This window comes from Cupressus sempervirens, chromosome 4, assembly GCF_028749045.1.
Source record: "Cupressus sempervirens isolate cs-2001-9-10 chromosome 4, ASM2874904v1, whole genome shotgun sequence".
Lineage (NCBI taxonomy): Eukaryota > Viridiplantae > Streptophyta > Pinopsida > Cupressales > Cupressaceae > Cupressus > Cupressus sempervirens.
Window position 1 is genome coordinate 630,734,041 of NC_143121.1, and position 23,626 is coordinate 630,757,666.

General features: G+C 33.2%; 1 protein-coding gene and 2 pseudogenes across 1 annotated transcript; all 3 read right to left on the reverse strand.

The window, feature by feature from the left end:
• Nucleotides 1-806: 806 nt before the first annotated feature.
• LOC149562813 (metacaspase-9-like) lies at nucleotides 807-1,706 on the reverse strand (annotated as a pseudogene).
• Nucleotides 1,707-1,834: 128 nt separating this feature from the next.
• LOC149562814 (uncharacterized) lies at nucleotides 1,835-2,545 on the reverse strand. The gene has a single exon (XM_089823926.1). It carries the CDS (start codon nucleotides 2,424-2,426, stop codon nucleotides 2,073-2,075), a length of 354 nt encoding a protein of 117 aa, XP_089680052.1. The 5' UTR covers nucleotides 2,427-2,545; the 3' UTR covers nucleotides 1,835-2,072.
• Nucleotides 2,546-4,425: 1,880 nt separating this feature from the next.
• Nucleotides 4,426-4,807, reverse strand: LOC149562815 (LOB domain-containing protein 12 pseudogene; annotated as a pseudogene).
• Between the last annotated feature and the right edge of the window lie 18,819 nt (nucleotides 4,808-23,626).

The window sequence follows — 23,626 nt, forward strand, 5'->3', positions numbered from 1 at the left end:
CCCTTTCTCATCCTCTTTACTCCACATCTACTCTATTTTTGCTTCAAGAGCTCTGAATTTTAAATTCAACATTTTAACAAAATGGAAATTCCATTTATATTGTCTAAGCGAGTAGAGGGAGACCACTTTTTCAGTTTGCAAAACACCATAAGAAGTGTTGAAAACCAGATCATTGATATCTTCCTTTGTAAGCTTCGCATTGAACACCTCATCAACCACTTGCAACATAGAAATCCTAGCCTTTCTCTTTTCCTTTTCCTCCCATAAAGCTTTATCCATTTTTTTATTAAGTTTCTACTTTCTGACTATGAGTTAGACCTTCAATCTCCTTGCCTTATACTTACTCTTATTATTTAGATAAAAAGATATTGTTTTACAATAATTAGAAATAAAATATAAATTTAATTTATTGATTATACAATCATTCTTTAAATTAAACCTGAAGCAAACAACAATGATCATTTATATCTATTTATATAAAGTTATTAACTTGGTAGGAATAATGTATTAGATTATGAAGGACAACACTATCAATTATTATAGAAATCTATATAGAAGGTATTTTTACTGGGAAAATGCAGATAAGGCATGTTGACTTGGTAGGAATAATGTATTACATTAGAAAGGACAACAATATCAATTATAATATTTTATTAAGAAAGGAAAACAATATCAATCATATATAAACTTAAAGGAGAGTGATGTTTGCATCAGGATAAATAATAAGAATTCTACATGTATATATTGTTTCAGACACTCAACAAATTGATCGCTTAGAGGATCTGTTTCTTTTGAGATGAGTTGTCAGCTAATAAAAGATAATGGTAACATGTACCCAAAGAATGGGCAACTCATACTACTGGCGCAGTAAGCTCTGATCCGCATTACTATCACTGCAATCCAAACACGGATGCTGAGTATACCCTGCTTCTCCCAAAAGTTTCCTTGTTCTCAAAACCAATTCTTTATTGATAATTCCTTTTCTATGCCCGGCCAATACCCTCTCAACAGCATTGCTGAATGCACCCTACGCTTGCCCATTTGGATTTGCATCCGCAGACGTTTCATCAGATTGGCACCCACTTAGCAAAATACCCATGTCTTCATCAACCGGTTCTTTCTTATCGTGTAGAACTAGACTTCCACTTTTCCCGTGTAAAAGTAACAATGCATCTTTCTTAGCTGTGTTGGTAAGCAATCGGAAAGAATCCCCATTATTCTCAACCGTGTACTTTGCATGGTTTAGAACGTTGGAGCTCGCATCGCTGCCGAAGAGATGGAAAAGAGCAAAAGAGCAACTCTAATGTCTTCAATCTAAGTTGGGGATTTCCAGTCCTCTCTTTTGAGGACTTTACAGGTCTGGTCATTCTTAAATATCATATATTAATGGAAAAATTAAGTTTGAAAAAATAAATCAATTTTGTCTATTCAACACTTTTAGCTTAGAAATGAAGTCTTTATGTGTGATGTTTAATTGTTTAAAACTTTAATATTTCTGACCGAAATTGCCTTTTAGAAATGGGTAAGAAGTGTGGCCCAATTTGTTTTTTTGTTTCTCAATCACCCCTCCACTTTTTTTTATTAAAGGAGAAAAAAAAAGAGTCCTGAACAGTAAGGAAAAATAACAGCCCTCCGCTGTTGCATGAATCACACATCATCGTGAATGGTGCCCTCTTGGCCACTTATGATAAATCACAAGTAAACATGTAGTACAATTTTGATTCAATGTTCTCTCTGCTAAACTGTAAACAACAAAGAATTTTTTCAACTTAAGATATATTTCTATAAAAATATGTCTGATACACGAATACCTTAGATGGTTCAAATGATAACATAATCAAAAGTAAAATTGCTATTGGTTAGATAATTGGGAGGTAACCTCCGACTGATCCTTCAGCCTTTTTGTACTCTGAAATCAGGCCCCCTTTCTTTTAACTGCTATCTTATACCTTAAAAACATAATCAAAGGTAGCAACTTATACGTTGTAACAGTATTATACAATACAATACTCTTAGAAGGAATAGCAATGGCCTGATATCATTATTATGATTATCAACCTGGTTTTGGGTATTCATAATTCCCATAGAGGATCCCACAAAAGAATGGGGTCGATCTCTTCGTAGAAGATTTCTTGATTTGGTTGTGGTGTTGAAATAGTGGCCGGATAGATCTCCTCATACAAGATTTCTTCATTTAATGGCGCTTGTGGTGTTGGAATAGTGGGATATACAGCATTTTGAGTATCAAGAGATCCCGTGTGGAGGAGTAATAATATTTTATCATACTTGGAACGCACAGTTGTGAGCTCTTCTCTCATGTTTTCCAGTTGGGTTTTCATCTCAGCAATCTGCTTCTGCAATTGTTCGATTGCATTTGCAGTCCCACGAATAGGGTCTTCTCTCCTCGCTTTTGCTTCAAACACCATACTCTCCACTGCTTCTTCTCTTTGTTCAGCCTTTATACCCTAATATAACATTTCATAAAAACTGTTACATACATTTTCTGATTTCACCTATTCTTGTAAATTTAAAGCAATTAGATAAATGAAAGAAAATAAATAATAACCATAGAATAAAAGATATAATTTATAATGGTTCGCCAATTGTTTGCATCTATTTTCTAATAGTCTAATCTACAATGCACTCATGCATAGACTGCACACAGTCATTTATAGAGAACTCTTCAAATCTAAGAAATGAAAGAAAACTAATGATGATATGACTGTTGATTTTTACATCCCAACAATTTGGATCCGTTTGCTGCAGAAGAACTTGTTTTTTTCCAGAGCTACAAGTCTTAAACAATCATATTACCATTTGTTTGTAGGAGAAATATATTATATACAGTATAGAAAGTTCTTAATAACATGAATAGGCTTTCTTTATCACAGCAGGTCAGAATAACTATATGAAACAGAACTATTCTATAAAGCAGAAGACGGCTTTGAATTGTTTTCTTAAAACAGACCAAACAGACCTACCATAAAAACCGGAGATTAAATGTAGAACATAGATATGTTGTTTATCACTATATGTTTTGTTATAGACATATATATGTGTTTATAGTTGGAATAAATATTGGGACTCCAATCGTATGTGACATTTACATGGGGAAGCCGAGATCATTCACGATAATTAGTGAAGTCTTTGCATGTATAAATAAGCTAGCTGAAGCGACTCGTTGAGAAAAGTCTGACGAAATATTAAATATTAGGAAACATTTCTTTCTATATATCATGTAATGGAACGTAAAACATTAGTAAACATTCGTATAGTTCCGATGAACAAATTTATTGAAGTATAAAAATAAAAGTGACATACCTATTCCGATATTATATTTAATTGTAGTGGGTGTTGGTTTATTGTATTCATTTAAATAAATATACCGATATTCTTATCATCAAGATTCAAATTTAGTGGAGATTATTGTTTATTATTATATTGGAAAGGAGATTTCAAAACAAAAAGTTTAGTACTTTATTAAAATAAAATAGAATTCTAATGTTACAGAGTGTCCACTAAAGCTGATTTTCACTCAACAAAATAATACATGAAAGTTAAAAAGGTATCGTAAAATGAATTGGACTGACAAACATATGAAGATGATTAGTGTACTTCAAGAAAGTTACTGAAAAACATGCACAACTTAATTATAATAGAATGATACACATAATTTATCAGTGTACTTACAGAACTAGTTGAAAAATATAGGTAATTCAAACTAAAAGCTTATGTCACAATTATTTGACATTTGAGAACTCGTACCAACTATAAAATGCATTTTGCATAGTAATCTTGGTGATCAAAACCAAAGACTAAACTTAATGAAGCTTAAAATTTGAAAAATATAAGCAATTCAAACCAAGAGCTTCTGTCACAATTATCTCACCTTTGAGAACTCGTGCCAACTTTTAAATGCATTTGGCATAGTAATCTTGGTGCTCAAAACAAAAGACTGGACTGAGTGAAGCTTAAAAAGTGTACAAGTAGCTTGCTTTTTGAATCATCAGAAGTTTAAAACAACAAAATATGCTTCCAGTTGTTACTTCATTATGGAATTGTGTGAGGTGGATTTAAGTAAAAGATATATTAATATTTTTGGATATTTCTGGAACATCTATTTGTTTTACAGTAATAAGTTACAAAATATAGCCTGAAATATTGATATTAAAACTTTTTAATACAATTAAATTTAATAATTAATTACAAGACATGACGACCTTACCCATCTTAACTACTGTATTTCTTTAATCCAAGAAATTCAGTTATAAGTTCTTTCTTATCAACAAAAATTATGCTCTTTCATGCATTAATCCATTCAGATGATAGATCACAGAGTATGATTCAAGCTGTTGATATAAAAAATCTATGTATAATCAAATTTACAATTTCTTTCAGATAACAATTCTAATTAAATCAGTTGAAATATAATTCCAACCCGACATGAAAGTGACATCAAGTCTAACGAATGGAGCAACCGAAATCCACAAAGTCTAACTGCAACCAGCTACCAACAACAGACCCACAAATCAGAAAATTTAAAAAAGGGGAAAAATCAGCAAAAAGAAAATACAATGGCTAATTAAGAAGTCTTCTCCTTACCTCGGACCAAGAGACATGGAGCAAGAAGTTGGATTACCTGAAGCAATCGGACAATATGACTGGTTCCAAACACTCTCTGCACAATTGCAAATTTGTCGGGATCATCAGAAGGAAAATGCGGAGCCAGCACGCAATCTTCACAACACTTTTTGCGTTGCATTCGACAAGCAGCGCAGGCAGAAGTGGTCATCTTTCTTTTTGCCATTGAATAAAAATAATAATAATATGATGCGATACAATGCCTGCTCTAACTATTATAATACTTCCGCCAAGGAACAATTTCTTGTCTACTTGGCATTGACAACATGTCGACGTAAACAGAATTCAAGCCATGATTTCAAACGATAGCACGCGATTGGATGGGAGGCTACTGATTTTGAATTCATATTAATCAATCTCTTTTATCATGAAATTATTTGGTCTATTCATATCCATGCAAGTCTGAACAGAAGAAAAAATGGGACTTTTATATCACCAGTCAAATATGTACAGCTGTTTCAATAAGATTTTTGTTTTGATTGATATATATTGAAAAGACAGATTATAGAAGTTTCAGAGAGGCATGAAGAGGTAGTATAAATAAGACATAAGGAAAAGCTCTTAGAGCCGCAATCCGTATTTTCAACATATTACCGACCATTGTGCTGGATTTGTTTGTTTGTATTCTCCGTCCACCCCGCTGTTCATTTCGTCGACCACAAGTTTGGGCTCGTGTCCTATTTCTTCCGTCCCTCTCCCAAATCAGTGTGGGCACAACAATTATACCTTTTTTCCCTTGACTTGGACTTATGAAATGGTGAAGTGAAGAAGAACTTCCTTATCAACCAACATATAACATCACAACTTAACTATCACGCTATGCTAACATTGATGATACCAGTTGTACCTTGAATCTTAACTTCGTTGTGAGACCGGGCGTTGGAAGAGGCCAAAGGAGGCTTGGGAAGAGAGAATTTGCAGATTTTGCAATTCTGGGAAAGTGGAAACTGAACAGCACTTTATTCTAGAATGTGAGGCCTACAAGGATAGCAGGGATAAGTTTGCGGATACTATATGTGACACTTCTTGGCATAACCTGTTCAACGAAGAGTACATTGAGCAATTGGGGGGGCTCATCATTAGTCTACACAAGAAGCGAACAGCGCTACTTAAGTCTGCTTGAGTTGTCTTGCTGTCCCATAGGCTATTTTTGGCCTCGTGGACGTTAAAATTTTATCTATCTATCTATCTGTTTGATGTTAAAAACAGGCGACGTCCACCCAGCAGAATATATCCAAACAAGCCAAATGCTAAGAGAATCTCTCAAGATTTTTTTTATTCAAAATAAAAGATTAAAAAGTATCTTTTGAAGAAGAAAAAATGAGATCTTTTGAAGAAGAAAAAATGACAAGTATCTTTCTAATTAAGGACATATTTAGAAGGTCATTGTAAACCCCACTTTTTGATAGTCCCAAGTAAGACATTTATTGTAATAAAGGAAACAAGTAAAGATTGTAATTGGGACAAAAAAATGTCATTCTTAATCATTTTCCACCAAAAGAATCTTCCAAATCATTATATTAAAGATCTAGCATCTAATAACTACTAGAAATAAAGTAAATTCCTTTAGAATTAAAACCTAGAGCTACACTGTTACAATTTAGCAATAAAATGACATTTATAGAAGAAATAGAAATAAATGATATATTGTCTCTCTTTATAGTCTAACGACTTGCATCATTCTAGAAAAAGAAAGAAGTGCACCTATTTGATAAGATTCTTTAAATTTGACAACATTATACTATGAAACCTCTCCATAAAATTACTCAAAAGGTGGAAAAGAGGATTGTTAAAAAGGATCGGAGAGTGAACATGACCGAAAACATTTTTGACCCAATTAAAAAGATATCATTTTCTAACATCAAAATTAAATCCCATATAAATTTCCAAAGGAACGAATAAAAATAAGATAAGAAAGTCTTTGGGGGTGGAAACAACTATAAAGCTATAAATTGGAAGGTCAATTGACTGATCCACATGCTATCTTTATTAGATAACTAGAGGGTTGAGCAGCTAGAGTAACAAACACCTATTTATTACTTGATGGATATGTTTGTTGACACTAGAGTGAAATAACCAAACATCATGCAAGGGCGTGGAGGTTTGGTAGACAAGAACCAAGTTCAAAATGACATCACCACGAGTTTTATGTAATATCACATGCCTCACATGTCTGAAATTAGCCTAGGGTAGATATGATAGATTTTTCATTGAGGGAAACATGTACTTAGTGTCAAGTGAGAAAAAGCTCTTAGAGCCGCAATCCGTATTTGAACATATAGCCGACCATTTGGAGTGATAGATTAGTTTCTTGTGTCGTCCGTCCACCCAGGTGTTCTTCACTTCGTCAACCACAAGTTTAGGCTCATGTCTATTTCTTCCACCCCACTTCATACTTTGTCGTTATTTTTTTCTTGACCTTGAATTATGAACTGATGAAGTCAAGAAGGGAGACTTCATTATCAACTTAACTATCATATGATGCCATTATTGATGACACCATAGATACAATGAATCTTAGTATTTGATGTTCAAAATTATTTTATTTTAGAAATTTTTAGAATTTTCTAATGGTTTACAAAAAAGATGAATTTAAAGATTTAGGTAAGAAAGCTTTTCTTTATTTATCTTTAAATTCATGTCAAATTATGTAGTTGTAACAACAATTAAGTTTCTCTATCACAATAATTGAGATCAATTAATATTCTTAAATATTTGTCTTTTATATGTTTTTCAATTTGTTTGTTTTTATGATTGTGTGGACAAGAATATCATAAAAATAGACATAATTGTTCAAAATCATATATAAACAAATGATTTGGAAAACACGCTGAACAAAGAACCCTCAAAAATATAAAGAGCAAAAGACAAAAGAACTCATCCATATCATTTTAAAGATGTAAAATTGATCAGGGAAAAAAAAAAAAAAGAGTTCCAAAAGAAACATTCCATCCTCTAGGACCATGTAAAGCCCATTTAGTAAGAATATAAACCATCATACTTTATTCTTAAGGGTTTTGTCCAAAGGAGATAGAATTGAAGTTGTGAGATAAATCAAAATTTTGATTAACCAAAGAAGTCAAATGCTAAGAGCATCTCTCAAGATTCTTTTTATTCAAAAAATCTATAAAGACTCTTAGAAAATAGATATTGAAAAAAATGAGAAGTATCTTCATGATTAAGTCCATGAAGGACACACTTAAAGGTCATTGTAACCCCCACTTTTTTATACGGTCCCAAGTAAGGCATTTATTTTAATGACTTAGGAAACAAGTAGAGATTATATTTGTGACAAAAAAAATATCATTCTAAATCATTCTCTGCCAATGAAAATCCTCCAAAACATTATTTTAAACATCTAGCATATGTTAACTACAAGAATTAAAGTAAGTACCTTTAGAATCAAAACCCAAATATAGAGTAATACTCATTTACAAGAAAAATGCATTCATAGAAGAAATAGAAACAAAAGATGCAATATCTCCCTTTATATTGTTACTACTCATATCTTTCTATAGGCTCTCAAATATGGTTCGTGTCTACTCTTTCATCACATTTACACATTAACATGTCCCATTTTCTTCAATTCACTAACTTGAATGTCATCAAATTCACCCTAATATATCATCATTTCATTATTCATTCCTTGGCCTTGCCAAGTCCCTTAGTGCCTTGTCATCCTATCCTATCATCCTTTGTCATCAACTTGATCATTGACATTGTTGAGTCCTTTAGTGTCTGAACATGTGCTTTTCCAATTGATCTAATAGCATGGACTCTATCTATTGATGTTATTTTGGTCAACCCTATCAATCAATTTTATTCAAACCTATGACATTTGTAGTGCCTATTTAATGTCATATGCCACTAAATCCATGTCATGTGTTCTTGACATGCCATCATTTTGTGTCAACCGATTTGGCATCATATTCGATCTGTATTTTTATTATGATTTTTTAATCATGTTATTCCTTGTATTTATTTGATCATCTAACCAACCTTTTTTATTAATTTTCCCTATTGGGATAAATAGTCCATTCTTTATTCCTATGTCTTTAATCATTTATTTCATCTCATCTTATAATTCATTCTCTTTTATTAATTATTTCTAATTAATTAATATTTATTAGCTGATTATTCCATTTTTCATGAATTTGGAGATTATTTTAATTTCCTAATTCTAATTTCTCTTTGTGGAGGAATTATGAGTTTTTGAATTTTAAATTTTAATTCTTACATTTTCCCACCAATTGTGCTTCCACTTCCTCTTTGCTAGCCACCACTTTCCATTTTTCTTTTGTTATAAATTGTTATAGCTTATAACAATTTCCTTTTTATCCTTTGTCACAAATTGATATAGTTTATGACAATTTTCCTCTTTTTCTTTTTGTCGTATTTGTCATAGTTTATGACAAAAAAAAAAAAAATTAACTCTTTAATTTTTAATTGTGCATCCTTTTGTCATACTTTACAATAAAAATCCTCTTTCAAATTTTTAGATTTATTTAGTCTATGACAATTGTGTTTTGTGCACATAATTTATAATTTTCCATTGAACATTTTATGAAAATTCTGATTATTTCTTTCATTTTGATTAACCACATTTTTCAAGTACTTTTTCTATCATTTTGTTGTCATGAATTAGGTTCATATTGTCACATGGGAGAAACATATCAAATTTAAGGAAAAACTAAAATTACTAGAGCATCTTTAGGGAGTGTTTATTTGGTTTATTTCATATTTTATGCACTTTCTTTCATAGCTTCAATGTTAGGTTAGCAATTTATATTGTATGCTTTTATAGTTAATGGTTCCCCTAGCATGCATATTTTTTTATTTTTTCCTCTCCAACATTGGGTGAAACTGACATGAATATATTATACTATTGTGTTTTCTCTTCTTATGTATGTGTACATGAAAGGAAGAAGCTTGGAGCGCTCTTGGAGTCTAACTTTGTTGTTACACATTTTCTTACTTTTGAGGATATAAAATGAATTAAAAAGTCACATATATCTAATTAGGAGGTCAATGAACATCACATCATCTTATCTATCTTAAGTAGAAAGGTAAAAGAACAACAATTTGTCACGTGTTTACAAATTTTCCTTTCTTAATGAGTAAATTTTTTTTTAAAAATCAAATAGTCTAAATAGGAGGATCAAAGAACCCATATTTTCACATAGATCTAATTAGGGAGGAAAAGAATTAAAAATCTTCATATGCTCTCAAATTCCCTCTCTTTTAATGGGTTAATGAACAACAAGCATTATTCAATAATAATTAGGAAGAAAAAGAACAATAAATTGTGTATTATATCACATTCACTTTCTAATAGGATGAAGAACCATGTGCTTATGTGCTTGTTAAAATAGTTCATGTCTTCATTTTAGTATTTCAAAAACACTTGGTTTGGTGCTTAAAAAAAACTTTTTAAAAGTCTCTTGTGTGTCTGGTCATTTGTAATCCCAAAGGGCTATATAAACATATCATCTCCCCTCACCTTTGTGGAACTTGGGTGAAGAGAAATATGTGTAGTTCTTTTAGAGTAACATTTTTGTGTTACCAATGATCTCTTTATAGCTTGTGACAATCGTGGGATGAAGAATTGATACTAAAAAATACTAATGAGTATGGTTCAAGATGTTTGACAAAGGCCTTGTGTGCTGTCAAAACTTGTGTGAGTTTTTAAATAGATTAGAAAATGTTGTCTTTGGTGAACTAAAATTAATTTTCTATTCTATTTAGAATTTTAGTAGTGTTAGAATCCAAAGAGCTATACAGTTGTATCCTCTCCCCTCACCTTTATGGATCTTGGGTGTAAGATAAATCCATGTGATTCTTTTAGAGAAGCCTTCCTTGGACCAAGGTATTCGACATTGGCTACCCCAAGGGATGAATTTTGAGCAATAACCAGCCAAATCTAGGTCACCAAAATAACCTCTATATAAAGGTTTTATTGTGAGTAATTTCCCATCAGTGGTATGGTTGGTTGATGGTTCTCCTTCATTATCCTTAACGATGCTCAAAACCTTGGTTTGAGCAGGGCTTGGAGACCTCCTACTAGGGTTCATCATCCACCTACTAAACAAAATGTCCCAGACTAAACATATTTTTTGTAGTAGTGAAAAAACTTCTATTCACTACCTAAAGTAGTCACCTATATGTGTGAAGACATCTTGTTCTCTAGTGGTTGTTAGTACAGACAATGGATCTTTAGGGAGTGATGCCCCTTGGAAAGAAGATCTTAGTATGTCCAACAAGTGATTACACTATAAGGGGGAGCCTATGCTACCAAGATCCAAGGTTTTCCACTTTGGATAACTGTAGTTGAACTTTAGTTCGAGTGAGAATTCAATGGATATAGTCCTTTTAGTCTAGGTTGTGGCATGTCTTTTCATTTTAACAACATCCATTATGTCTAATATTGTGTCTTTCATGAGTGTTCAAAAAATAATCAAGATAGTTTACAAAATTCATGAAACTCTCACAAACACATTCAAACTTTGAAAACATTTCTAACATACATTTGTTAAACTTTTCAAACATTACAAAAACATGGAAACATAAACTTGTTGCCTTAGGATATCATGCCATGTCTTTTAGTTTTTATTTTTCATATCCATAGATTACATTTTTCATTGTCATATCCTTATTATAGTCCTTGCACAATTTTCATTTTGCACTTATGATCCTTTTTGCATATTGTATAGTCCTAATTTCGATCCCTACATTGTCTTCATTTTGCACTTAGCATAGCTTACATTATTTTAATATCTAATCCACATTTTGATCCTCATAATACTCATTTTTATCCCATCAAAATATTCCTTTTCATCTAGGTCCTTGCATTTTCCTCATTTTGATCTTATCACAACCCTCATTTCAAACCTAGGAAATTTTGAATTTGGTAGAGAATCAAAACAAAATATGATTCTTAAACTATTTCCTTGTATGGATGAATAAAAGATCTTGAACTTGGTCAATTTTTCATTTGTCCTTTTATCAACTTTTTCATTTTGATTTTGTCCTTTTTCTTTCTTGGTCAAGATCCAATATTCATCCTTGTAAGGATAAACTCTTAGATGCATATTTTGCAAAGATCATCTTCAAAGTTCAAACCTTTGCATATCTTTAATTTTCATGTTTGATATCCTTAGTCTACACCTAGCATATACTCCCTTTTGTATAACATCACTTTGTATAACATTAGTTGGCTTAATTTTTATTTTGCATAATCCTCATTTTTTATAATCCTACTTTGCACAAACCATAGTTGCATAAACTAAGGTTTTCATATAATTTATTCTTATCCCAAAAAATCTAAAAACAAATTGCATTTTTCATAATCCCAAACATTTTCATTTTCATATCCCAAAACATTGTCCAAACATCAAAAGCCTCTAAAGTCCAAAAAGTATTTCCAAATAACAAACCTTTTGCTAGTCCATCAACATTTCAAGCCCAATATTTCTTTGCATAGTCAACCTTTTACATAACCCCATATTGCACTTCATCATTGCATATCCTAAATGTCACGAAGAAAGAAGAGAAAATTTGAGCGATTTGTGAGAGCCAACAAATTCATATGTTCATGTGTACCTATTTTCTTAGGATTCAAAGTGTGAATAAGAATTTTTTGGGAATAGGGTGAAGTGTGAAGTGTCCTATTCACTAAAACCCTAACCAACATCAATTGCTTTGAGTTATACATTTCTAGAGAGAAATGTGAAGGAAAACTCAATGAAATTGATTCATAATGAAGCATGAAAGGAACCAAAGTACAAATTATATCCAAAAGTCGCTACACAAATAGATAAGGTGGGTGAACTATCTTCCATTCCACCTGGGGTTTTGTTGGTGAATGATATTTTTTTCATTCTATCACTGTAATATTGTAGAAACTTACAGTTTCAAGATTTGAGAAGTGTATGAGAAACTGTGTGGATGGGAATTGAAAGATGAACTCAAACACCTAGAGACTAAGGGTATTACACATGCCTTTCATTTTGGAAAGGAGTTCAAAGTCCACTGGATTTTCATCATCTCAAGCCAAGCTCGTGATATTAAAATTTATTTGGATGAACCAATTAAGATTACACAAGATGTAATTTATATGGTTACTAGATATCCCATAACTAATAAGGTGAAAACCTTCTATACGGCCTCTAAGGATTTAATTGAGAAAAATATAAAAGCACAATGGAACAATCTAGGTTGAAAAATTGTACCAATTGAAGACCTAGAATTGAAATTTGGAGTCTATGTTGTAGCATACAAAATCTTTCAATCAAGTAGACCCAACAACATCCCTTGCATGGAAGTTGACATAGGATACTAGATTGTAAAAAGGGTCATAAATGTGACATTGCCAAGCTATAGTTGAAGAAACTTGCAGATAACATGAAGACAATCAAAGTTGCAAGATCTAATACTTACAAATTATCCTCATTACTAGTATGCTTATTTGCAAACATAGTAACATGTGGACACATTGACTCCCTTTTTGCCCCACATCCTAGAGACTTTGACACACCAGATACTTGGGGATTCCATTCCCCCCATCCCCTATGCTGCCACAAGATTTTTCCACCTCCACCAAAGATAGGGGCATCCTAGTGTTGACTATTTATGTTCAATGTTCAGTGTCCAAATTCAATGCAATATTCAATTATTTACTCTTTTACATCTTTATATCCTGTATTACAATACATCTTTTCATAACTAACATTTTAGGTACCATATTTAGGTGTGTATATATACCTCCCCTCATGTCCCCTGCCACCATCCCCATGTTGTCCCCCCACCATTCCTAAATTAAGGGCCCTCTGTCCCCCCATCCTAAAAACGTGTCCCCCTATTCTAACACCCCCCCCATTCCCTAGGTTGGTGTAACTATGTTTGCAAAATTATTTTCTCTTTGTTGGACATGTAAATTAGAGAATAGATACTCATTTTATATACCAAATCGATGAGTTTACTCAAAGATTAGTAGACAAATTTGATAGTGTAATGACCGAGTAGTTTGAAAATTTCAAGGAAAGGATGCATCAAAGGTTTAGAACTACCCCATAGCTAGTTCAAAAAATATCTTGATGATATTTTCTTTATGGTTGATACTGACAACACACTGGCAAAAGTAGTGAATCCTAGGGTTGCACCTACGGATTATGCTTGATCAATATAGATCAAGACATTGAGGCTATTGAAGCTCTATTGATCAAGTCAATTTATAAAAATCCACAACCATTTAGGAAATATGAAAAATAAAAATAAAAGATAAAGATGAACTTTGTTTCTCCCAAGGTATTTAAGAAAACTAAGAAAATGATTGAGAACTTGGAAACTAAACTCGGTGCAAGTGAAGACAACCAATCTTTGATGATACAAAGGTAAGTTGAAGATGTTGTTGAAGAAGAGGATAAAGGTAAAGCTATTCTTGTTGTTGAACCACAAACAAAGAAAGGTAAGGAAAGACTTTTGACCACTGCAATAAGACCAAATAATACAAGAGCAAGAACCCAAGCTACAAAGGAAATGACAACACCATTGAAAAAGGGTACAGTGAGAATTACCAAGCCCTCTCAACCAAAAGTAAATACTTATCAAAAGAGAAAGGAGGAAACTAATTCATCAAGAAAATTAGTTAAGAAGCCAATGAAAAGGAGAAGAATATTAATTATGAAAGGTGATAAGAAAGAAAAGTCAAGTGAAGGAAGTCCTTTTAGATTTTTTGTATGAAAAAGACATGAGACCATTGAGGAAATAACCAAGAATATCAAAAGAAATACAATATTTTCTACATTTAAATATTACATGTATGATTCAATGAGTGAAGAGGACAAGAAAAAGGTTAAAGATGTTGTAATAGTTATGATGACTAGAATCAAGTACATGCCTATGGAAACTGGAAATCTAATTCTTGGTGATCTATATCAAAGAATTGGCAGTTGATGGGAATGTTCTCTAAAGACTGAAAAGAAAATGGTTGAATGATCACTAGCTGCTCTTACAACAAATTTTTCTCTTGAAGACATAAGTGAAGCATTGGAGCATTATAAAGATATGTTTTTTTAAAAACAAATATTTATTTATCTTTTGACAAGAAATTTACAACTAGTTGGTGAGGAAACAGAAATGATTTAGAAGCAAGTGTATAATATCAAATATCTACAAGAAGTAATTCAACTTGATAACATTGAGATTGAGTAAAAAATTGCACTCAAGAACAAAGAGGAGGAGTGTATTAGTATATCCCCACAAGAGATTGTTGATCTCAAATTGGTTTTGACAATTGAGTGTCAACACACTTAAGAAATTTTCTAAGTTCATGCCGAGCTAAGTAACATATGTCGAGTATAATAAAGATGCTGAGTAAATAGTAAGTGTCGAGCAGATAGATAGAGCCGAGCAAGTTTCATGTGCCAAGTAAACAATAGATGCCGAGAAAGTTCAAGTGTCAAGCCAGACAGAATTTTAGTATGTGTTGAGCATCAGTATTATCAAGTGTCGAGTAACACACAATTGATCTAGTTGTTTTTGATGGCACAAACAACTATGTAAACTACTTTTTGAGTTGACATATAGATAAATCTTGAAGCTTTGAAGATAAAATTGAATCTATTTGTCTTCCCTATGTGATCTACATGAAACCCATCAAAAAAATGGAAGGAATTCAGCAGAAAAATTGGATGAATCTCAATTGTAGATTCATACCTAACCCTAAGCCACAAAATTCTTTTTAAAGAGAGATGAAGTCCCATATTTCATACTGTGTGAGAGAGAATGTATGGGAGGAAGTAATGCCAAAAAAGATTTCAAGGAAGTGAAAAGGGGTGGATTGATCAAGTTGAAGGTGACTTAGAAGAAGGTTAGAATTGCAAAATCAATTACCAAAACAAAGGATCAAGATTACAACAATTTCATATCAGATCAGAGAGGATCGAGATCAACTAAATAGGGATCTAAAATCACCAATATCAGATTGTAAGTGTATCATATTAAACATCTATTGTACTTTGTAACTACATTAGCAAGATGAAATCCTATGGACTTAGGTTGGTTTAACAGTCATTGTATAAATCCTTTAATAGGGTGACATTCCAAGTGAGTGTTCTACAGTCCATTAGCTAGGAACACTTCTAATAGGGTGTTAAAATCCTTTAATAGGGTAGGATTTAACAATCCTTTGTAAGCCTTTAATAGGGTAGGTCTTTCATAGGGAAAACCATGAGAATGGTCAAAATATGTAACCTTAATAGGTGAACTTTATTACTGCAGTAGTGAAGAATTGTGGGTGTCATCCCCACCTCAGTTTTATCTTCTCAACAGAGGGCTTCTGGGTAATCATATTTGGTGTCATGCATTTATGTGTTTGCATTTTCTTTACATATTATTTATATATGTCTATGCATGCAATGTTTTAAAGTTAAAAGTTTTAAAGGTTAAAGTTAAGTACTTTGATTCACCCAGCCCCCAGACCCCCCCTCCCCCCTCCCAGAAGTATACTTCCCACTTGTAAATTCAAATAATTGGTATTAGAGCCTAGTTCTCATTAGGAGAAGCCTTATAGCTTGGAGAAAAGATCTTGAGATGGAGGTTTACAAGTTGGGAAAGACCATTGAAAATCAAGAGATTGAGATACATCTCTTACTGCAACAAGAGATTCCTTGAGAAGCTCACTAAAGAGAAGGAAATAGATTGCCATAGCTGAAAATGAGACCCAATACAAGGAGATTGATACCACAAAGTTATTTGCAGATGGTAACTCTTGTGAATTTGATGCAGCAATTGCAAATCTCATAGACAAGAAAAGAGCACAAGCTGAGGAGATAAAAAATCTCAAGTTGGAGCAAGAATCACAAGCAATACTACTATGTGAGGTGACTAAGCAAAAGAAGAAAGCTATAGAAGACAAGGCCATGATTGAAGAAGACAAAAGAATCTTGTCAAACATATTGGGAGAAAATTAGCAAAGTTGTCTAGAATCTCAAACATGTAGTTGGATACCCTAAGCCAAATGATGAATGCCCATCATGAGTTGAATGTCAAGGACATTGAGATAACTACATTGAAGTCATAGAATGAGCAACTACAAAATGACCTAAAAAGAGAGAAAGAGTTTTTTGAAAGTTTCAATAGGCCAAATGAAGCTATCAAGTACTTTTAACAATCACTGAAATCCCCTAGATCCAACAAAGGCACATCAGGATTGGGCTATACAAGCACTAAGAAGGCAAGTCATCTAAGACTGCTAAACAAAGGAATGACAAAGTTAAGAACTCTAAACCTAATTGTCATTACTATGGAAAGAAAGGACATATAGCTAATGTTTTCAAGAGCAAGAATGATAGTCAGAATGCCAAGACAAGGAACATGATCCATTGTTACAAGTGCAACAAACAAGGTTATCAGGCACATGAATGTAGAACAAGGACCATGCATGCACCAAGATTTGAAGGACACTACTACAATTGTCAGAAGTTTAGACATAAAGCCTTTGAGTACAGATCCAAGTCCACATGATCATCAAACAAGGGAAGAAATCATGAAAATTCCTATGATTGGGACTACAATATACAAGACATAGTTGTTGCTCTTGTCAAGAGTATGGATACATTGTAGAGAATTACATAAGAACACATTTTAGTGGAAGCTATAGCAGATGGTTGAGCCAAAATACATGCTTTAGTTGTTTGAAGACTGGTCATATCAGAAAGCACTACCCAACAAGGACAAAGGCACCTAACTTAGAGTCAAACAAGGGAAAAGGCAAGGTAGATATTGAGCACATTATAGGAGAGATGAATAAGACATGGAAGATGAAAGATGGATGTAGCACATCAAATGAAGGGATCACTTCACCTGAAGGGTTTAATGGTCACACTTCATCAAACTAAGAAAAAAGTGGTATGTGGGACTGATATTTAAATGTTTCATCATACATCAATTCCAAGATAGGATAAGTGCTAAAAAGGAAAAATTAGTATAAATAAAGATGCAAGTTATCAAGAAAAAGCCAAGGTCAAATTTTAAATTTTTCATCTTATTGCCAAAGTGTGAAAAGTTCACTTCAATTTCCAAGTAAATTCTAGTGTGTGCTGAGTTGTCAACCAAAGTTAGTTGAAGTTGAGTTAGTAGTATCTACTGAGTAAAGGTAATTCCTATTGAGGCTGAGCAAAGGTAACTCTAGTGGATGCCAAGTAATAAAAAAATCGATGGGTGTCGAGTGAAATAGAAATTGTATAGAAGTTGAGTTTATAGTTACATGCACCATGCATTAAATGTGATGTTTTCAAAGGATATAAGGCAAATTTTTAGTCATTATTTGTCATTACAAACATAGAGCAGGAAAAAGAAAACCATAGAAGTGAATGGGAAGCAAAAACTGAAGCTTTTGCATAGATTACAGCAAAGACCAAGCACTGTTTCATCGATTTAAAGGTATTCCTCATGAGCTAAGTTATACAGTTACGAAGTTTAATATCTTTTGAAACCCTAGTTTTGCAAAATGGCCTCTTGTTCTAGAAATCCCAAGGATAAGTAACCTTTTCAAGTTCAATTGGTTAGTAATGAGGTCAAGCAACTAGATTTTAGGCCAATACTTGAAGTTGTGTACAAGAATAATGAGGCATTGTCAATCATTCCACCCAAGGTCGTAATGGCCCAGGACATAAGGAAATGTTATAATTGCAAGGTAGGAGCAATAGGAGATATGGAAATCTGATAGGCATATGAAAAAATGTGTTAGAATGGAGTATTGGAGGAAGAATTTCAAATTATTGAGAGAAAGGACTTAACTTGTGCCCTAGATTTCCCCACCGTCTTTAAGATTGAATGGATAAGAATCGTTTTGAGCAGAATCCATGATGGATGTTTATGGTTAGAAGGAGGACCTATCAAGTTGTCAAAATAGATTGTGCACAAGATTACAGAGTTTCCAACCCTAGAATAGCCCAAGACTCTAAGAAACGACTCAAAAGAAGCTATTGAAAAGAATACAAGGGCTAAGTGGAACAAAGGGGCATGACCATTGATACCATCAAAGATCCACTTCTAGAATTTATAGCAAGGGTCATATCCCACAAATTCTATCAATCAAGTCAACTGAACAATGTGCCATGCATTGTAGTAGATGTAGGCTACAAAATTGTTAAGAAAGATCATACTTATGATCTAGTAGAGCTACAGCTATAGAAAATCAATGAGAATTTAAGAGAAATAAGGAGATCAAAAGGTGCTCAATACAAATTTGGTTCCATTTTGATATGTATATTCTTCTATGTACAGAATGAGTTTCCTTCTTTTGGTAAGGTAGTTTGGAAGACCAATAGGTCTATGGTAGTACAAATTAATGAGTACATTGAGCAATTGGGAGACAAATTTTAGTCTATAATGACTAGCTATTTTGAGGATTTCAAAAAAAACATGAAACAAAGGTTGAGAATCCTAGTTTCCCTAGTTGAAAGGTATTACAATGACATTTTCTTCATAGTAGATATTGACTACACATTTATGCAAGCTGCAATACCCAGAGTGAGATGGCTAAGGCCATTGGGGTATGAAATTAACATTGATGATGCATTAGCAGCCATCACAGTATTTCTATTAGAGGAAATCAACAAAGCAACAAAACCTTTTGGTACTTATGATGTTGTGAAGTCTAAGGTGGAAATGGATTTGAAAATTGCCTCAACTCTAAAGAAAAAGGATAAATTGGTTAAGAAGCTTAAAGCCAAATTTGGAGAGGGAGTTGAAGGTGAAGAAGATGATGAAGATGAAGATGAAGAAGAATAATAGGGCCAGGAGCCACTTACCTTGACACAAAGCATGGGAGAAGATGTTGAAGAAGAAGAAGGTGCCAAGGAAGAATAAGTTGAGGAAGCACTAGCTAAACTAGAGCCTGAGAAGAGAAAAGCTCAGAAATAGCCTACAGCTCAGCCCAAGGGCAAAAAGATTACAAAGCCAAGCCCTGCCAAGCCTATTATCCCAGCCACAAGAGCAACTACAAGGGCCACCACTCAAAAAGAAAAAGAGAAAAAAAAAATAGAAGAAGAAGGCTACCGAGCAAACAGGTCCAATGCAGAAGAAGATAAGATGGAAATATGTTGCATAAATAGAATCTAATGAAGAGAGGACCAAGTTAGAAGACACAAGCCAATTTAGAGTGGTAAGTCATGACACCAAATCAGATTTAGGAAATATTTGTGATAATATTAAAGATAATGCAAACTTAACTGGCTTGAAGAACATTGATTTCAATAAGTTAAGTAGGGAAGAACAAAACATAGTTGAGGAATCCATCTATACCATGATAACTAAGTTCAAGAACATCCCACTTGAACTTGATAATTCAATACCTAAAGATTTATATTCTATTTTTAAAAATAAATAGCATTGTTTCCTTAACATGCAGAAGGAAATAGGAGAGTCTACATTGGCTTAAGTAATGCCAGATCTTACAAAAAAATTGAACAACTAAGGCTATCAAGAAGTATGGGAGAAAATTTGCACCTAAATACAATGCATTCACCATTCCTCAAAATAAGATTGAAGATGTTGTAAAGAAGTCCACTCAAATGTAGAAGTTGATTTATGGACTAACCACTGTTAAGGAAGGAGAGGAAGATCCCTTTGAGGGAAGGAACAATGAGGAAGAGGAAGAGAATGAAAAAGAAGGAGAAGAAGAGAAAGAAAAAGTAGATAACATAGTGGAGGAGACATAATAGAAAAAAGATAAAGTGACAACAGTTGAGGAGAAGCAAACAGAATAGAATGTGTTAGACACACAATTGCCACCTTTGAGCCTTCCACATTACACCTCTACACTTGCAAACACAATAACAACAAAGGATGTTCCTAACAACTCTGGTCAGAACATCAATCCATTGACTATAGAGGATCTTAATAAGATCCTTGACCAATCAACATTACAAGCTCAATTATGCAATAATCCTATATTGGTCAGTGTAGATTAGTTGCAGAAAGCTATAGCTAACTTAACAAAGGATAAGGTGAATCCACAAGAACCACCTTCTATTATCCCTATAGCTACTAGTAGACAACCTATAATGCAAACATCAATAGACACATCCACAAAGTTTGACTCCACAATCAAAGTGATGATGATTGAGCACAAGACTCAGACTATAGAGGAAAAAGAGTCTATAAAGGAACAAAAAAGATAGATGGATACTTCTATTCCTACTGCACAAGTACAAGGTGCACCACCACAAATAATTTTTATTGATAAAGACAAATTAGAGGAGGAGAAGGAGATTCCAAAGGAAAAGGATCAAGAAGCAATTCAAACTTTGGTAAATCTACCAACTACTGGGACTCCTACAAGAATGCCTCAGAAGTGGAGGACTAATGTTATGCCACTCCAAATCTCAGCATTAGGCTTGAGCTCTACAAAAGTTGCAAGGGTACTTCACTATGGAGACCCTACATTAGATGAAGAGATAATCATTTAAAATATGACTAGGACACTATTACACTTGATCAAATAAATCTAATGCAAAAGGAATTGGAAAGAAAGAAAAACCAAGAGATACTCAAAAAAGAGTATAAGAAAATGCAAGCACTAATTGAGATAAAAGACATCTTTCTAGATGCATTCAACTTGTAGGCACCTAATGAAACCAAGCCAATATTGGAACAACTATCAAAAATTGTTTAACAGGCGACCAATGAAGACTGAGAGACTAATTTAAAACTCATGGAATGGTTTGACAAGAAGTTTCAAGGAAAGGTGAATGAGAAGATATCTAGTGAAATAGCACTATCATAGGTAGAGATAGCAAAGAAAATTGAGAAGGTGAAGATAGTACTAGAGAATATATTCTCACTGTACACAAAATTGTGTGATCCTTCAATCTTCACACAAGAAACCAACCAAAGAATAATGAGCTTGGAAAGAAATCTAAAAGTATCAAGCATGCAATTGCCAAAAGATCCAGCTCAAAGTGAGAAGCACTTTCATACAACACTTCTCACCCAAAAGGAACTAGTTGTATTGATAGTAGAAGAGGCTAATACTAGAGCCAAATTAGTTTAAATACAAGTCACCCTAACCCCTCACATGGAGATTCTACAAAAGGAACTAGCCTATACAAAAAATGTATTGAAGAAAGATCCTAGTCTTTCAACATTAGATGGCTTGATTCACCTTGCAGTAGAGATAGCAATACAAATCAAATCCCTAGAATTTGCCTTACAAAACTAGGATGCTACTCTAAGAATTGTAATGGAAGTAAATAAGACCTTCTTTGCAAAATACTCCATCAGCATATAGACCCTTTGACATAAGTGACAAAAGGGGGAGAAATTGCAAGACGGGGGAGATAAATAAAAAGGCCAGAAGGAGACTTAATCTACAAGGGGAGATATGTGAAAGGGGGAGCCAAAAAAAATAGAGTGGAGAAAACAAAGGGGGAGTACAAAGCAGAAAAGCAAAAATAGGGTATATCAGACCATATCAGACAAAGAGTATCAGCATAAGGAAAATCCACTCAAAGGAGTAAAAGGAGTAAAATTTTGGTTATGGAAAAAGGCACATCAACTTAGGGGGAGACAAAAAATTTTGAAGTTTTGTGTATATGCCAAACTATAATTGTATTATACTTAAGGGAGATGAACTCATTGTGCATAATTAAGTGTTTTTGACACTCATGTCAAAGGCAGAGATTGTTGATCTCAAATTGATTTTGACAATTGAGTGTCAACACACTTAAGAAATTTTCTAAGTTCATGCTGAGCTAAGTATCATATGCTGAGTATAATATAGATGTCAAGTAAATAGTAACTTTCGAGCAAATAGAAAGAGCCAAGCAAGTTTCATGTGTTGAGTGAACAATAGATGTCGAGCAAGTTCAAGTGTCGAGCTAGATAGAATTTTAGTATGAATCGAGCATCATTATTATGAAGTGCTAAGTAACAAAATTGATTTAGCTATTTGTGATGGCACAAACAACTATTTAAACCTTTTTTTGAGTCGACATATAGATAAATCTCAAAGCTTTGAAGATAAGATCGAATCTATTTGTCTTCCCTATGTGATCTACATGTAACCAATCAAAAAAATGGAAGGAATTGAGCAAGAAAATTGGATGAATCTCAATTGTGGATTCATACCTAACCCTAAGCCACAAAAGTCTTTTTAGAGAGAGACGAAGCCCCATATTTCATAGTGTGTAAGAGAGAATGCATGTGAGGAAGTAATGCTAGAAAATATTTCAAGGAAGTGAAAAGGGGTGAATTGATCAAGTTGAAGGTGACTTAGAAGAAGGTCAGAATCACAAAATTAGTTAGTAGAACAAAGGATCAAGATTACAACAATTTCATATTAGATCAGAGAGGATCGAGATGAACTAAATAGGGATCTAAAATCAGTAATATCATATTGTAAGTATATCAAATTAAACATTCTACTATAATTTCTAACAACTACATCAGCAGAATGAAATCCTATGGACTTAGGTTGGTTTAATATCCATTGTATAAATATGTTAATAAGGTGACATTCCAAGTGAGTATTCTAAAGTCCTTTAGCTAGGCACACTTCTAATAGGGTGTTAAAATCCCTTAATAGGGTAGGATTTAAAAATCCTTTGTAAGCCTTTAATAGGGAAGGCCTTTCACAAGGAAAATCATGAGAATGGTCAAAACATGTAACCTTGATAGGTGAACTTTATTACTGTGGTAGTGAAGAATTGTGGGTGTCATCTCAACCCCAATTTTACCTTCTCAGTGGAGGATTTTTGGGTAATCATATCTGGTGTCATGTGTTTATGTGTTTACATTTTCTTTACATGTTATTTCTATATGTCTATGCATGCAATGTTTTAAAGTTAAAAGTTTTAAAGGTTAAAGTTTAAGTACTTCTAATTCACCCCCCCTCTCAAAAGTATACTTCCCACTTGTAAATTCCAATAGAGATGACAGATTTTGTTCATCAAATGGTGGAACATATAGTTGGAAGAGCTAT